The sequence below is a fragment of the Daldinia decipiens genome, assembly GCF_022478715.1.
Source record: "Daldinia decipiens strain CBS 113046 unplaced genomic scaffold F4813scaffold_3, whole genome shotgun sequence".
In the NCBI taxonomy this organism is placed as follows: domain Eukaryota; kingdom Fungi; phylum Ascomycota; class Sordariomycetes; order Xylariales; family Hypoxylaceae; genus Daldinia; species Daldinia decipiens.
Window position 1 is genome coordinate 1,400,402 of NW_026054546.1, and position 16,675 is coordinate 1,417,076.

General features: G+C 46.8%; 3 protein-coding genes across 3 annotated transcripts; 2 read left to right on the top strand and 1 right to left on the bottom strand.

Annotated features, from left to right (window-relative positions):
• Positions 1 to 4,049: 4,049 nt before the first annotated feature.
• Positions 4,050 to 5,896, top strand: F4813DRAFT_177904 (uncharacterized protein). The gene is made up of 4 exons (XM_049239280.1): positions 4,050 to 4,132; positions 4,189 to 4,336; positions 4,385 to 5,237; positions 5,363 to 5,896. The coding sequence occupies exons 2-4, from the start codon at positions 4,232 to 4,234 to the stop codon at positions 5,611 to 5,613; spliced, it is 1,209 nt and encodes a 402-aa protein (XP_049103916.1). The 5' UTR covers positions 4,050 to 4,132; positions 4,189 to 4,231; the 3' UTR covers positions 5,614 to 5,896.
• Positions 5,897 to 10,135: 4,239 nt separating this feature from the next.
• Positions 10,136 to 13,756, top strand: F4813DRAFT_346394 (uncharacterized protein). The gene is made up of 10 exons (XM_049241840.1): positions 10,136 to 10,338; positions 10,413 to 10,429; positions 10,489 to 10,628; positions 10,687 to 10,999; positions 11,051 to 11,267; positions 11,321 to 11,623; positions 11,675 to 11,695; positions 11,844 to 11,953; positions 12,006 to 12,360; positions 12,417 to 13,756. Exons 1-10 carry the CDS (start codon positions 10,285 to 10,287, stop codon positions 13,371 to 13,373), a joined length of 2,487 nt encoding a protein of 828 aa, XP_049103917.1. The 5' UTR covers positions 10,136 to 10,284; the 3' UTR covers positions 13,374 to 13,756.
• F4813DRAFT_346395 (uncharacterized protein) lies at positions 13,757 to 16,436 on the bottom strand. The gene is made up of 5 exons (XM_049241841.1): positions 16,237 to 16,436; positions 16,066 to 16,172; positions 15,657 to 16,016; positions 14,899 to 15,590; positions 13,757 to 14,813 (listed from the first exon to the last, which is right to left on the bottom strand). Exons 1-5 carry the CDS (start codon positions 16,327 to 16,329, stop codon positions 14,029 to 14,031), a joined length of 2,037 nt encoding a protein of 678 aa, XP_049103918.1. The 5' UTR covers positions 16,330 to 16,436; the 3' UTR covers positions 13,757 to 14,028.
• Between the last annotated feature and the right edge of the window lie 239 nt (positions 16,437 to 16,675).

Consider the following 16,675-nt stretch of genomic DNA (forward strand, 5'->3'; position numbering starts at 1 on the left):
AACACTACAATAAAGTACCCATACCTACAGTTAAGTACCTACAATAAGAGGGTGGGACCTCTATGTCAAGTCTCCAACTAAGCCCACCAAGTGTCAGAAAATCTGCATTTGCTAGGTACCTACTACTTACATGTACCTATTTACGTATGTGTGTAAGTGTATGCGGTGAAAGTCCGCACACGTTGAATAGGAGGCTACATAGGTGGGGGGTACTTATAATAGGGTAGAGCGCAAAGGGCATCCATCCCTAGCGTTAGCATACATCAAAGCGGTACATACCAATGATAGCTCTTGAATGCCCCTAATAAATGTCATTGTGGTAACGTTATTGTCCCTCGGATAGTAAGCTTGCATTACATACTACCCAGGTGGGTAGGTTAGGTACCTACTCATATATACCTACACATATCAGCCGTGACTTGATGAAAAGTCTGCCTACGATGTTTTATACTAGGACAACAACTTGCATGAAGCTCGGTGTATAAAGTATTCATTGTCTTGTATGATTCCGTTAGCGACAACGTCTGTCTACCTAGTGCCAGCAACGTCTGGACGCTACCAAAGGCACCATTGCTACCACCATTATTAACGTCTCGCGGATAGATAACTGACTCGGATCCTCAACATCGCGGTATCCATACCACAGCATATGATAGCCCTTAGAAATAGAGTCTTACTACGAAATACGACTTGTAAGGTTAATATTGCCTTCTCCAAACTGTGCTACAGGAGGGCGAGCAACTTAGCGCGAGATTGACAGTTATTGAGGAGTGCATGGGGAACCAATCGCAACACACGGAGGGGTATGGAGGCCATATCACGGCTCGGCACCGATCTGTCTTGCAGCTTTGGACGATGCAGATCGTCCATGGACGGGGTACGGGGATTTTGCCAAAAACATGCCAACCCGACGAGATTTGACAGCCGGCTAGAACAGCAGAGGGCATCATCGCGTACCCATCGGGGCGGATGCCACTAGGGTTACGCATACCGTCATGTATGTACAATACAGTAGGTACACGCTATGCATTCCTGAATCGTCGTCGCCGCCGCCTAGCGGTAATCCACCTCACTACGCTATGTACAGTAGGCATTGTGCATTGTGCGTTTCCGTTTCCGCCACAATGTTATGACTCGATACCTCACCGTAGCTAATGACAGAAGCCAGCTACCAAGTCAGCGGAACGCGCCCTAAGATTTGTAGTTCCGTGCAAGCCATCGCCGTCAAGGTTAGATAACGGTTCTAGGAATTATCCGTAATATAAATAACAAATAGGGAGCTATCATAATATACAGGTGGCCTTCGGCGTCGTAGCATTGGTTCTATTGGCGCTCGGTGAAGGTAAATAGATACATTAACTAGGTATATATGTAAACGGCAGGTCGTTCAGGTTTCGGTCCATGACTCGCCTCAGGTTTGCTGGAAAATCCCGATTCGCCTGTTGCATAGCCTGATTGGTTATGAATTGATCATCACAGAATATCTAGAGAAATTCATATATCGATGCGCTTAACGACAAAGCTGGCCACTAGGGATAATTTCAGCGGCGTTGTCGGAGAATATAGCCTGAGGTCGGTCGATATACATCATCATTATACGTGAGAAATTGGAGCATCACGCTGACAAGACAGACCGAACTAATCATTTGTAATATTGGAGGCCCCCTCATTTGTGTTTGATAGCTGAAGTAAAAGTTCCAATGGCTCCGAGGTAGAATAGGTGAATAGAGGTACTTAAAAAAGGGGGGATTATACATAAAGAGGTTGTTGTGGTATCCAACAACCTTTAACTTTATCCGGTGTTTACTTATAAGCGCCTAGGTAATTATCAAAAGGTTAAGAAGAACAAACTAAGTTGTCTTTCTGGCCCTTTTTATTTTAAAGTTTCGTCCCATGGCTTTCGATCGAACCCTTTTTCATGATCAGGTAATATACGGATTCGAGTATGCTTTGAAGTTATTGGCTTACCGGATTATGCTAATTTTGGGGGCAATGGGCAAGGGGCAAGGGACAAGGGACAAGGGACAAGGTACATAAGTTCTTGGTAAGCCCTTGGCAGATTTTCCAGATTTCCAGATTTACATATCAGATTGCCCCCCCCCCCCCGGCTTTGGGATTTTGCCTAACTAGAACCTATTAGATAAGGCACAATATAATATACAGTGTTATGTATGTCATGTGGATTCATTTCATGAATATGTATTGCACAAACCTGCACTAACATTTCATTATACGTACACGATTCATTACCCCTAGATTTTATCACGGCTCACCTATCAGCTAGGACTTGAGAAGTCCCGCTTGGCCCCCATGGGCAAAAGTAAAGAGCGGGTTTCCCAGTAAAAATGGGTCCATAAAGATGAATTTAGTAATATAATTCTACCTTGTGCCAATGCCAATAATCTAAGCATATAACGGGGTATTAATATGTCGTTTCTAAGAGGTAAGGAGCTGTTGATAAGCCTAAAGAAAAAGAGGGAGAAAAAAAAGGTGAATGCCACGCTACGCTACGCATCACAACACCTATCACAACACCCATCTGCTATTATGGCGTCCCAACAGGAACCAGTTTCGTATATTACCTATGCATAAAACATTGGGTTTTCTTAAACGGCCAGTTTAGTCTTCGTCAAGTTTGGGAATGAGGCTGGTAAGGGGGAAAGGAGGAAAGTTAACCTTTTCACCCAGCGGTATTTTCTCGGGTGCGCCTCTGCGTCATGCCGTAGGTATAAGTTAGTCTGGATAGTTTGAAAGGATGCCTTGTGGCGAACTGCAGGAACCTTCTTCTAGCTCGGTAAGATACAGACGGATATTTAATAAAACCACCACGATGACTCTTGATGCTTTTTGTGGGATATATTACCTATATTATTTATTAGTCTTTGCTTCTCTAACCCGAGCCGCCGTTTGAACACGACTTGGAAACCAATTATTTGGCCGACTACCTACCTAACCTAGGTACCTACACTAGAGATGAGCAATGCACTCTCCTACTTGGCTAACTAATATCTACAGTGACAGCGGCGATTCGAGTACTTCTAGTCAATACTCGGTGGTGCTATGCTTGAGGGTTGGGCACGTGTTAGATTTCCACATACCTCTCTAATTCGGGTGGCAGCCATGGGTAACCATCCCCCTTTTGATAAATACTTAGATCCATCTTGCAAGGCTTGCAAGGAGGGAATAATTCGATCCGGTCTTCCAAATGCATCGCATGTATGCAATGGTACGTGTCTAGAGTCAAACCCCGGTAGCCATCTTCCTTTTCATCGGGCAATTTCATCTGGCACCAAAGCAATAACCGTCACGGTCCGGGGTTTGACCCCTGTCCTGCATGTACATCAATACTGCTAGGTTCCAACGCTGACCCCTTCCCTACTGTGGTTGTGTCACTTGTTCCCCTACATCCAGTACCTACTCTAGTATTCTGGTATTCTAGTACTCCATCGCTATCGAGCCGAGTTTGTCGTCAACCTACTACGTGAGCAGTCTGACTAGGTAGCCAGGCCTTTAAGCCATGTGCACTTCCAGTGACCCAGTGCCCCTACATACTACTTACCTACATACACTACTATTACATACCTATCATACGTACCTCCATGTAAGCCCTAGGAAACGTACCACCCTAGAGGCTAGCATGTCAGTCTTCAGTTCACTGCCCGCAGAAAGTCACAGTATCAGTGACCAACTGTGGGGAGGTGGGTACAGGCTAGTCTGCGGCTATGGTCTTCTTCGTCTTCTTCATACCCTTGAACGTTGTCTTAGCATCTACCTATGTATACCATCCTTGTCCATGCCTCGCATCCTGGGCTTATTATGGGTTAGTCAGTTCATCGATACAGACCCCCATACCTCTCCACACCTTCAAAGAACCTCGCATCTTTAACATACATAGAGAAGATTTCCGCCTCCTTACTTGGTGATATGTTTTCTTCATCTTTTATCTGGCCTTCTAGACCAGATTCATAGATGTCTTCTACATAAATTTTCTTCAACTATCCACCAAAGCGATCCATTACCTTTACCAAGTGGAATGATTCTATGATTTATTGTTGACTTTTTGTGTCCTATTTGAACATTGTTAAGCCTTCCCAGTTAGACAAATCACTACACGAAGCAAGGAGCATAGCATGTAAGAAAGGTCTTGTGGCCTGGCTGCAATTCTTGTTAAGCTGACGATAATAATAGGTTCTAAGATCGAGGCGTATATATGTAGCTGTTTATCTACGAGATGTCTACTATGACAATCCATTCGCCCTACAATTCTGGCCTTTCTCCGCCTTGGGCGTACGCTCCTAGGGATGGGGGGAAAGTTTCCCTACCGCCTATTCGTCAGGTAGAATCTACCACGTCTGATGAGAGATTGCTTCTGACCGACCACTAGGCTTTTCCCCACTGCTTTGAACAGCAATTAAAACAAAACGTCGTGGCTACGACACCATATCCCATAACTAGTCCTGCTAGAGGGTCTTTCAATGGAGAAATAACGCCCCCAGAATATATATATTCGCCACCCTATCACAAGAGACACTTCGAGAGTGGGAGGGACGTTGAGAGAACGAACTCGGTTCCAAGGCTATTAACCAATTCTAACAGGAGCCCTTATCGCTCGGTATCACCACCCCTTGATTCTAGGACGGAAATAGGAGCATGGGGCAAGTTAGCCCGAGCTGGTTATCCAACTGGCGATGACGCTCTCCAACAATATACCGCAAAGCCGGGACATCATGAACAAGCCGAGCATCAGACGACTTTATCAAAATTATCCACGTTAAATCTCGCTCGAGATAGAACTGAACCGTTCCCAGGCCTGCCGAGCGACGACTATATGCGAGAAACTCAGAGAAGAACGAGGACTCCAGAAGACATGAACACTACCTATGGTTTAGAGATCAGGCCAGCTTCATACCGACCTACCAGTTACCACTACAGTTACCATCATCCCAACCGAGTGCAATCCCTTTCTGTGGGGTCGGCCCATCTCTTTGACAGGCCACCGCTATATTCTCCAGTGCTCTCGCCTGCCACGTATGGCCACCAATCACACGATAGCTACATGCTCGTCCGCGAACTCGGCGCCGGGGGAAACTACGAGGGCAAACAGCGGAAGCGCCGTGGAAATCTACCAAAAGAGACAACGGACAAACTCCGTGCCTGGTTTCACTCCCACCTATCGCACCCGTACCCAACAGAGGAGGAAAAGCAACAACTGATGAAACAGACCGGTTTGCAGTTAAGTAAGTTAATTCAGCGAAACGTTGAATCCCAATTATTGAGATTACGACGAGATCTGCTGCCGCCTTGTGGGGAGGTGATCGGAGCTATCAGACTAGACTTGATATTAACCGAGCATTTTTAACAGATCAAATATCGAACTGGTTTATCAACGCGAGACGACGGCAACTACCTAATATGATTAACAATGCCCGCGCCGAGGCTGACGCCATGACCGTGCGCAGCGCGGATAGTGGGTTAATACCTTCGACCGAAAGGGCCGACTACGACACGGACGGCAGACTACTAAGCGACGAAGAGCCTGGTGCGACCGGTGACGTTGAATTAGAGTCGATTAAAAGGCGCAGGACTACTGGCAACAAACGGGGTAGTATATGAGGTGTCCGTGCTTCCTTACGCGGAGTTATATTTATTGTATTATTACTATCTTTACGAGGGGGGGTATAGGTTTTACGCCGCGCAATAGTTCACCTGTTCAGCAGTTCACCAGAAGAGTCTACCAACACTCTAACCTCTAACCAGGACCGGCCTTGATCTCGCGGGCGTTTGACTCCCGCGAGCCGGTCCACGACAACTTCTTATTTCAGCAGCATTTGTTTTGTACATGTTAGGTACCTAGGCGATTCGATTTTTTGGGCATGGCTTTAGGGTATGGGGATGAAAATAATAGGCGTCTCGGGGGGAGGGGGGCATTAGATTAAGAGAAACGACGGTTCTAAGGTTCTAATGCTACAAAATAAAGGGGCAACGCTGTATATTACCGTGGATTGATTAGGAAGTTCTAACGATGGAAGCGAAGGATACGTGGAAGCACGGCGCTGTACGTGTAGATTTAGCCTCAAGTCGAAAGTGCACTATCCGGATGATAGAAATACATCAAATTCCTTAATATCGTTTAACGGGCCAAAAGTATGCATCTTAGGTTAGGTTAGGTTAGGTAGTTTTACGGATCGTTTCCGAACCAAGAAGCAAGGTGAAAAAGCCATGGATCCAGCCATAAGCCGGGGCCCGTTCCGAGTGTTATAGGAGATCTACTTTCGTAACCAAGATAGATGCAAGAGCTCCCGCATTGGCCTTTCAGAAAAGAAAATATATTGTTCTTGCATACCGCCCTTCCGATCGATAGATTAAATGCAGATGCCCGTGGGCGTGGGCGTGGGAGGATGCTTTTCTCAAAATCCGTTGGCTACCAAGCTCATCGTGACGGCCACCTAATCTCGCCGCATCGCACAGTTTCATCGGTTAACCCAGAATATCACTTAGCAGCAGGCATATTTCCATAATGGATTCGGATGACGACAGACGTTGCAGAACAGCTGACGTACGTTCGGTCCTTTGCTCAGACCAAAAAAGACTGTGAACCCGAAAAATGGGCTCACCTCTTCTGCTATAAGCAGACGTCGTGCTATCTAGGTACCTACCTGTTCGTCTTGCCGGTCCAAGTCATGTTATGCAGTGGCCAAAGTACCACTGGGTTGGTAGCCAGAGGATTGCCCGGCCCTGGGCTCTGAGCTGGAGACAGAGCAAATACCCGTTTGGCGAGATAGAGTGACGGGATCTAATATATTCTAGACGAATGTGACAGATGCATTCTTCATACTACTTACCTAGACATGGATCCACCCCATCGTAGAGCTTCTGGCCATAATCCAGATCCGTTTCCAATATTGCCGTGAGCCCCGTCTCGATTCTCATTGCTCAGTCATTAGATACGGAGGTTGCCGTCTACGTAGTGGCACCTATGGCACCTATCCAGTAAATTATCAAATTATCATGGGTGGGCAAAACTAGTGTACGTTAGTATGACATCTCAAGTGTCTTAGTCTGGGATAGTGTCACCCCTCCTCGCCTTCGTCCATTAACTACCTACCTACGTAGGTAAACAGTACCTAGACACCTAGACACCTAGACACCTAGACATACACAGTTGACATGGAAAGTTACGCTACGACGTATCTGACACATATCGCCCATGGCTCGGATGAAGTATTTTTTTCTTCTTTTTTCTTCTTTTACACGAACTCTTTGTTCCCCAACTCGCCTACCGAATATAGAAGTAGCCGTAGCACGGATCTCCGGCCGGTCCGCTTGAATTGAGACATAATGGCGCTCTCTTCGGACAAAAAACAAAGTCAATGTCTCTTCACCTTTTGGGAGGGGGCAAGGAATCCCCTCTTTTAATAATGTCTCGAACCTTTCCGATGGGTCTTAGATATTGATGATGACATCTGAAACATCTCACTTGAGCCGCGCTGGAGAAAAGACGGTTATATGTAACGGTTATAATGTCTTGTTGCCGTACCCCTGACGGCATCCACCTAGTCCCAGTTACAATATCGAGTACTCTTTTCTCAACCGTGTACAATGCAGGTGCCTTATATTAGATAGGCCATTGGATCCCCTCGCTACTCAGCTGCTGCTTGTATTCGCAGTAACGAGGTAGGTAAGGTTTCAACAAGAGGTCCGATACCTGGCTACCTAGTAAATCATTTTTGACAAATTTGCCCACATCGCTTTCCGGACGAGCAGGGTGACCAGGCGCTTGAATTGCTGGCTTGAACTGTTCTATATTGTACCCTACATAACATGAGACGGGTAAGAAACCTACATATGTAGCCTTCGCCAGATTACCTAAATGTACCGACTAGCAGGAGAGTTTGTCGTGTTTCTAGGGGTTCAACCTACTAAAGTCTTATCAAGCATGCTTGTCAGCTCATGGGCTGCCATGCTTCATAAACTCAATGACATCCAATTCTATCGCTCACTAGCAACAAAAGGTCGCTGTAATATGGCGTGCTTTTCATACGTACATTACGGCAAGGCTTACATGAATACATCTGTCTCTTAGGCTGTTTTGTCCTCTTTAGTTCCTGTTATTATGCCACATCTGTAATATATTAGCCTCCAGACATACAGCAAGCATACGTGGGGGTTGCTAGAATCCTAGCCTAGGTAAATCATTAAGGATGTACTTTTCTTCTTTCTATATCCCCACACACCTTGCTGCACCATCACGTTTATTATATTTAGGCATGCCGTGTCCTATATCCTATAACCCAAGAGTCAAGTACGTAGCTCATAGCCCTCACCGATCATGTATTTCGGAAGATGGTGTGGTATATCTACCGAGTTTTATTTCGTCTCCTTGGCACCGTACTATATGAATTAGTATGGAAGCACTCTGATAAGCTTACTTTTGTTAAAGTATGGACTAAATTACCCGGTCACAAGAGAGTTGTCGACCGACGTTACCAGCTCAACCACCAAATATCCATTTGACTTTCGTCTCTACCTCGGATTCTATCCTTGTCTCCACTTAGACTTTCTCAAATTTCAACGGTGCTAGCGTATCTTTTTTTTTTGTAGGTTCACGGATGACCCGAGTGTTTGGGATATAGGTCGTCCCGTCAGCAAACGGGCCGCCAAGTACGGTATGAGTTCCATTAAAAATTCAGAGTCATGACTCGGAGACATCCGGCCATATAGGACGGAACGCACCCCGGAATGAATAATAGGTTGCCCATAGAAAGTCTAATGTGTCCTAGTCTTTATCCTATGCTTGCGCTTCTACGCCGAGGCCTTCAGGGCTCTTACCGCGCGCCTGGGCCTCCGGAGCCATTTTAGACTTGAGGATGTACCTACGATGGTGATGGAGCCAAGTGCCTATCATAAGCTAAGGCGAGGGGCCGCCTCACTGCTAGCATAATTTGGTTGGCCTAGACACCGGCTCCTCTTCTTGTTTACTAAAGTTCCCAACGAATGCCGACCTTGATCTAAAAGGATCTGCACTTGTCACTCCGTCAATAGAGCTATATCCATTGTTACTAGCAGCGGAACCGTCGTCCACCGACAACTAGGAACTTATAGTCTGTATTAGCCGGCATGCTTTAGCACTGTACGGGCTATCTGCATGCATGTATGCCAAATCAGCTTCAGCTGTCGTGCGCACTTGACAGTTTAGGCGCTTCCTGGATCCACAGGGACTATAATAATACACAAATCCCTGAGTTGCTTAAGCGTCCCAGCTAGTAGTACGGTATATTTACCTTTAACGCCGAGTACTCCACAGCGTCCCCTTATTACATCATAGTATTGCAAGACTGAGTAACAGATAGGCGTACTTGCGTATTAACTTACAGGATACGTACGCGAACATGCGTCCTCTGTGGCGACGTGGGCTCTACGTTTGTGCCGGGTACGTACAATATAGAATGTGTGGATATCGTGCCATGATCCATGGATACATGGACACGTAGCTATGTGACAGGTCGCTTACGAGTATTACTATGCTTGCTGAATTGTGTTTCAGGAATCGTACGCATGCAAGCAAGTGTCTATGTGCTAGGAACGCTCGCTCCTTTAATAAGATGTTTCTGAGTATACTATAGGATAGAACACGACGTGAGAAAATGGTAGCGGTCAAGCTGAGTAAGTCAACCTGCTAGCCAGACCTCAAACTAATCATATTAGGAGAGAAGGTAAAAAGCAGAAAAAACAACGTAAGGAAAAAAGGAGTCCTGATAATATACAGTATCCTTGCCTCCGTCTCGCCGGTAGCGTCTTCATATGTGGTTATTTTCATATACGCATAGGCGAATATCAAGTAAGAGAACGAATTTGGCGATAGGTAATAGTCCCCACTATAAAGTCCAGTAAACAGTAGATTTAGCTAAGAATGAAGAAACATAAGATACCTAAATATTACGGAAGATAAGTCTTATGTAAGCTTAAGTGAGGTTGTTTAATCCCGTTCCTGCGCAGCGTGAGGGCACGGAGCTATCGGGGTTGAAGCTTATCGGGTTTCGGAGAAATTTTGACATGCGGACCGTCTTTCGGGTCTGACAAAAGAGCACGGATGCTTTGTTACCTTGGCCCCCCCTTTTTTTTTTATAGGTGGATGCCTATTCGGACGCTTATTCGGATGCCTGGTCGTTCAACCTTATTTATCACGTTTAGTAGCGACAACGTATCTAGGTATATACACAAGAATTAAATCTGAAAGACTAGGTAGTGTTGGATTTTTATTTTAAATGAGCTAATCGCATCGATATGATGGCCGGGGATGAACCCTCCGCTGAACCGGCTCAGCCCGGAGAGATTTTGGTGATTATCATTCTCTTACCCCCTGTTCGAAGGTGTTAGATACCTACCTAGCCTATGCTAATACTATCAGCTAGTCATGCGTATCATGCAGGTACTGTTGGTTGACGGTCGCCATATTTCAGCCCTGTAACTCATATCATTATCATGTAGAAACCGAAAACTCAAATGTGATCGCACAAAACCTCGCTGTAATCGCTGTGAGAAAGCCAAGCTTGAATGCATCTTCCCTGAAGCCCGAAGAAAACCGGCCTTCAAGCGGAGGAATGTAAAAGAACTTGAGGCTCGCCTGGGTAACTATGTCATGATATCCCTTATATACGCGAGACTTAGACTAACATGTACGCATAGCTCAAGTTGAAGTGCTTCTAAAGGAAACGAACCACAATCGGTCGCAGCGTAATGAGACTACGCAACCAGTTAATTCCCAGCCCGTTGATTTTTCAGGGGCCGAGGATGTTCTCTTTCAGGGGGTTGATTTCACGAACCCCATCCCCTCCTTGGACGATGACACTGCATTCTTATTTCAACAGGACCCGGCGGCTGCGTTCTCAACTGGTAACTTAGGTAGTCAAGGCCAAGACAGCACCCCTTTTATAGGCGACCTTATGGACCTCGGTGGGATATTCGAAAGCTTACCCCCTTTTGAGATGATGGAAGACCTGTGAGTTATCCCCGTTTGGAGAAATCGATATCTGATCGCTCATGATAATAGAAATCGGCTCTTCTTTGAGCGCCAGGGACACATAATTCCCATAATCCACCCCTCCCGCTATCTACAAGCTTTTTATTCTGCGCCGCACATGAAGCCACCCATGTGTCTCCAATACGCAATGTGGGCACTTGCTGCATATGGCAATCCCAAGTATGGAGCCTACCATGATATATTTTATCGCCGTGCTCGACAGTACGCCGAGTCGGATGAGTTAAAAGTAAGCCACTATATTCCAACAACAATCTCTATACTCGTACTTATTGCAGAAAGGGTCACGGTGAGCATTTCATTACAGTTGCCCATGCCCAGGCGTGGTGCGTGATAACCACATACGAGGCCAAACGTATGCTGTTTACCCGAGCAGCCATGAGCGGTTCTAGAGGGGTTCGCCTCGTCCAAGTGATGGGCCTTCATCGACTCGACGGTAGTGCAGAAGAAATATGTCCAACCTTATTACCCCCAAGAGACTGGACCGAGCTGGAAGAACGGAGACGAGTCTTTTGGGGAATTTTTTGCATCGACAGCCATTGTTCCATTTCGACTGGCTGGCCATTTCTTATCGACTCCTCTGATGTAAGAAAAAGAATCAATCAAGCTGGAATTATAACTAATGCGCATCCCTAGATTACAACTCTACTTCCTGCTGTGAGTCAACACGCCATCCTCGTAGAGTCCCGCGTATAGTAGAATTTCTCAAAAGCTTACGCTACCTGACGCCGTTCCTAAAACTTGAAAACCCCTCACCGCTGTTCTCTCTATTCATATTATATTCTACTAACTGGAGGCTTTATAGCCGGAATCTGCTTTTTTAAGCGGCGAGAAAGTAGAAACATGTAATATTCAAAATGCCCTTAAGGGGCAGACGTATTCTTCCTTTGCAGGAGCCATCTTAGTTTGTCACATGTCAGAGCCACACCACCTCGAGTATCTACGGTCTGCTAATAATAAGAATAAGATTCAATCAAATCCTCAAGCACGTCCACAGACCGAAGCCTACAGATAATCCTGATAACTATGAGTATGGCGAATATTGGCGGCGCCATCGTGAGCTGGACAACATACTCTCAGGCGCGTTTATGTATCTCCCAGGGTCTTTCCGACTACCAGATAACTATCGTGACCCGGTCGCTGTACACACAAATCTTAACTTGCACGCATCAATTATCTGCTTGCATCACGCCGCAATCGAGACGATAGAGACTTATAAATTACCAGAGAGTGCTAAGAAAATCTGCCACGATCGCCTGAGCACAGCTGCGCAGGAAATTGTCAACATTATGAAGTTGACTAGCCATGTGAATTCAGGACCGGTAAATAACGCATCAAATCGAATCGACGTGTCTAACCATTGCTAATACCACGATAGAAGAGTCCACTAGCTGCGTTGTCGCTATATTGTGCAGCTTCCGTCTATGTCTACTTGTGCAAAGAAACACAGACGCCCACTAATATTGAAAACCTCGACTTTATCATCGCAGCTATGCAGGCTTTTGGAAAGAATCACTCCATCACCCGGGCTTTCCTTCGCCAAGTAGTAATTGATATAGAGAGGAATGGAGTTGGAAACATTGTGCGACTGTCTCGTCTCGATAACCTTGGGCCGGATTATAGGACTCAAATCTCGCATAATATACCTTTGCTCGCTCGGTCCATGATATCACGTCACTCTGAAGTTCAGCCACCACTGCCAGGCCGTCTGCCGCTCGGGAAGCCTATGGGAAAAGTTGTTGTCGAGGAGTCTATGGACTGCGAGCACGGGACTTGGACCACGGACGACAACGAATTGTCTTCGTTCAAAGCTCGGTCTTCTGACTACGTAAGACATAGTAAACGGAAACGGACTACTCAATCGTGCGGTGCCAGCACTATAGATAGCCATTCCGAAAATCACGATTCACCCTGGGCTGCAAATATCCCAGACCGCGTATCAACCAATCCTTCAACACACCCCTCCCCCGAAGACCCCATGTCCGCCGGTACGCCGTCACATCCCGGCGTGGCTTACCCAGGGCAGGGACTAGACTTACCGCATCGCATGAGCTCACCCCGCGTGAACGTAACTTCCCACGCGACGCCACCACAAAGCAGCAACCGTCCGCCCTCCACAGTCGACCGTTGGAACCTCCCAGGCATCTACATGGACGCCTACAAGCACCAGAACCCCGCGGACGTAGTCGGCCCATGTTTTCCGTCCGATAGCGACGACAACGTGCCGTGGTTTCTCACGAGCGAAAATGTCAGCGTGGACTGGGGCGGGGTCAGCTTGACTGCGGATATCGGTGAGACATCAGGGGCGGCGGAGCGAAGAGGGGATGGGTCTTAAGTCTCGCTGGGGGTAAAAGGTGAGAATTAAAAGCTTGTAAGGTGGGCTGTAAGGGTTGTATTTATATTTATATGGTTACAAGATGCCTTTTGGTCATGTGGTCAATCTGACAATAATCCTTTGTGAATTCAGGGCAAGACGCACCAGGAGCTCCTCCAATGAGCAAGTCGTCTGTCTCTACACATTTTGTAGAAACGCACCAGACATCAGACAACAATAGACCCCTATCATCAGCAACCAAGCATCGTGATGGTGGTGATAGATTAGAGAACACAGTCACTAGAGCTATCACGGAGTTAAGGGTACGATGAATAAGTGTGTTGTTATTGCTAGTTGCTTCTTCTCTACTTCTTGTAAACCAATTAATATATATTGACTTCATATGTTCTGAGAAACCTATATGAATGGCGTGATATAATATTAGATGCGTACCTAATGTATGCTAGATTCCCACTTGGCGCATCCCCTTCGCCTTCGATTTAATGCCCGTGTTCAATCTTCTTTTAGATTTGCATACTTAACAGGTAGATGCTCACCCTATACACTTGTATAACACCTCATGTATGCCGGTCCCAAAATATGAACAGCTACACCTTCTTGCTTGCTTTGTTTTTACATTGTCTTCTTCGTGCAGCCTATTCCTTGTTCCATGCCCTCACGTCGGTGCCGTCAGCACCGGCATCACAGGCTCAAAGCTCCAATCGAAGTCGTCCATGAATGTCCAATCTATATTCTGCAGGGCATCGGCGCTTCCTGCCATAGTAGCCGGTGTTTCGCAGCCGTTCGTACCACCAGCCATACCGGGTACCGGAGTAGTGCCAGAAGCGCCAGAGGCACCAGAGGCACCAGAGGTTTGGCACTTGCAGCGGAGGGCGTTATGGCGATGATCACTTTTCCAGCGGGTCATGCAGTCGAAAGTTACGCTGGCACTGAGGCGGTGCGAGAACGCCGACACGGGCTCCTCGTTCCACTGTAGTTGTGAATATGGTGAATGTGGTTGCGGTTGCGGTTGCGGTTGTGGTTGAATGGCGGCAGAGTCCCTGTGTGCTAGCAGCCAGTCCGACCAGGACTCGAGGAGGTTTCCGAGGCGCATGGGCAAGTCAGATTCCATGATACTAGCACGCCTGGCCGCAGTTATAGTGTCGGCTGCCGACCGCTCGGCGGCTGTGCGGTCGATGAAAGACATATAGGACGACCGTAGAACTCGGTACACGATGCATCCCGCAGACGCGAGTGCCCGGAGATGGAAGTGTGGTATATGCCGCAAGAACTGCACCTTTTTATCTAGCTCGAGGGACTCGCGGATCACAACCTGTGCTGTATTATATGTCCGCAGTATGTTGCGTTTTAATGCGTCCGGGTTGTAGCCCGGAAGGGGCATCATATAGTACGTTTGTATTTCTAGCTGTACTAGCAACGCGTTGAATCGATCGAGGTCGCCTATCTATATTTAATTTATGGAATATAATAGTATAGTCACGTTTTACGCGCACTCTTGGGACTTCGTTGGAGATGAGACACATACCTGCGCGTTCAGAGCATATGAGTCCTCTTACGGCATTCCACTCGTCTTCGAGCAGCTGAACCAGTTTTGCCGAAACCCCTCGTGCGTCTTCTAGGCTGGCCGCCATTGTCTTACTAACATGATGACAGAATTTCTGGCATTCGAGGAGGATACGAAAGTTGGAAGGAACTTGAAACGGTATCCTGCCGTCGATGACATTTTGAATGGTCTGATTGAATAGGCAGCCTAGAGGCGGGAGCCCTAAGAACGAAGACACCCTTTGAGAGATTATATTATACCCAGCCCACGTAAACGAGGCCTCCTCGTCCGTGAAGTTATTCTGGAAGACGCCATGGTTAAATTCCGGATGAGCCCCTTTCCCACAATGAATTCCCAGTTGAGCAGTTGCGCTCATGCAAATGCTCGAAAATAGTGCGCACGGATCGTTCACGAACCGTACCTCTGGGAAGATCCAGGTACAAAGCAAGATGAGGGCATTTATTGAAGGTAAGGGGAGGGGCGGATTAGCAATGGCTGAATAGGCATCCCGCTTAATAGAATCTAGCATGAAGGGAAAGGTGGTTGAGGTTTTAGCGTAGCGGCGTGTCGCTACGTAGATGATGGTCCAAAAAAGCAACGGACTAATATCGTAGCATTTATTTGGGTCCTTGTGCCGTACGACTGGCATATAGGGATGATAATGTTCAAAATATCTAGGTATCATGTATCAGGGATACACTATTTCTTACGGTCTATGGTGGCAATGGCAATGTACTCACTTTTGAAAATAATACTCAACATCTTCACCGGAAAATGGCTGTGATCCAAGAGCTCTAGGAAGTGCCGGCTCGGCGGCTGGGACCTGGATGAGTGGTATACTGGTAGGAGTATGTATTACTGAAGAGGGAGCAACTGCAGTGCTGGTTGTTGCAGCTATTATAGCAGGAGCCCTGCCTTCTACGTCTGTAGAGACGCTTATTGGTGATGGAACCCCTAAGCGTGGTGGAACGGACTCTTTAAGGGGCGTGAGGACTTCATTCTGTGGAGAGAATCCTGTTGTCTGACTCGGCAACGAGGTTGATTGTCCACTAACACTCTGCTTGATAGATTGGATTTCCTGGACTAGCTCGTCCAACTTACTATTGTTCTACTTAGTAAGCCGATGTGGAATAAGGAGAAGATAGTTACCTTTTTCGGCTCACTCTTTTATGAGTCTTATCTACGACACACGTCAAGTGAAGCTTGGCACAGCGCTGGCACGGTTGGGTAGGGTTCTGGCTGGGGTTGCAGCGGACCTATGAGAAGGATTAACATATTAACATGCCTAAAAGTTCAAGTCAAGCAAGGGCTAGGACATACCTTAGCATCTCGGCAGCTGGTGCAAGCCGTGTTTCGCTTTATTCGGCTGGACATTGTATGAAGCGACAGTGTTTCTTCAATGGTCTCCGACATTGGCACGGATGTTTTACGGCTCCGGTAGCACTACGTCACATCTACCGGGCCCGAAAAGGTATTAAAAATGGCGTCGCTGTCGGACGAGAAAAATCAATGAGACTAGGTTACGACTTGTAACTTACAAGAATAGATAGCCGACCGGCTACAGGCTCGTACATAAAGAATCCGAAAAACGGATATAAGAGGGCTTAGGATTTAACGCTAATCCACGCTAATCCACGCTTCGGCAACAATTCGGTGCCGATCCTTGCCATTACCTACATCATGTAGGTACCTCATATAGATTTGATGTACCCACCTAGGTTAATGGGCACCCGCTCTTTCTACGGTACGAGAATACTTC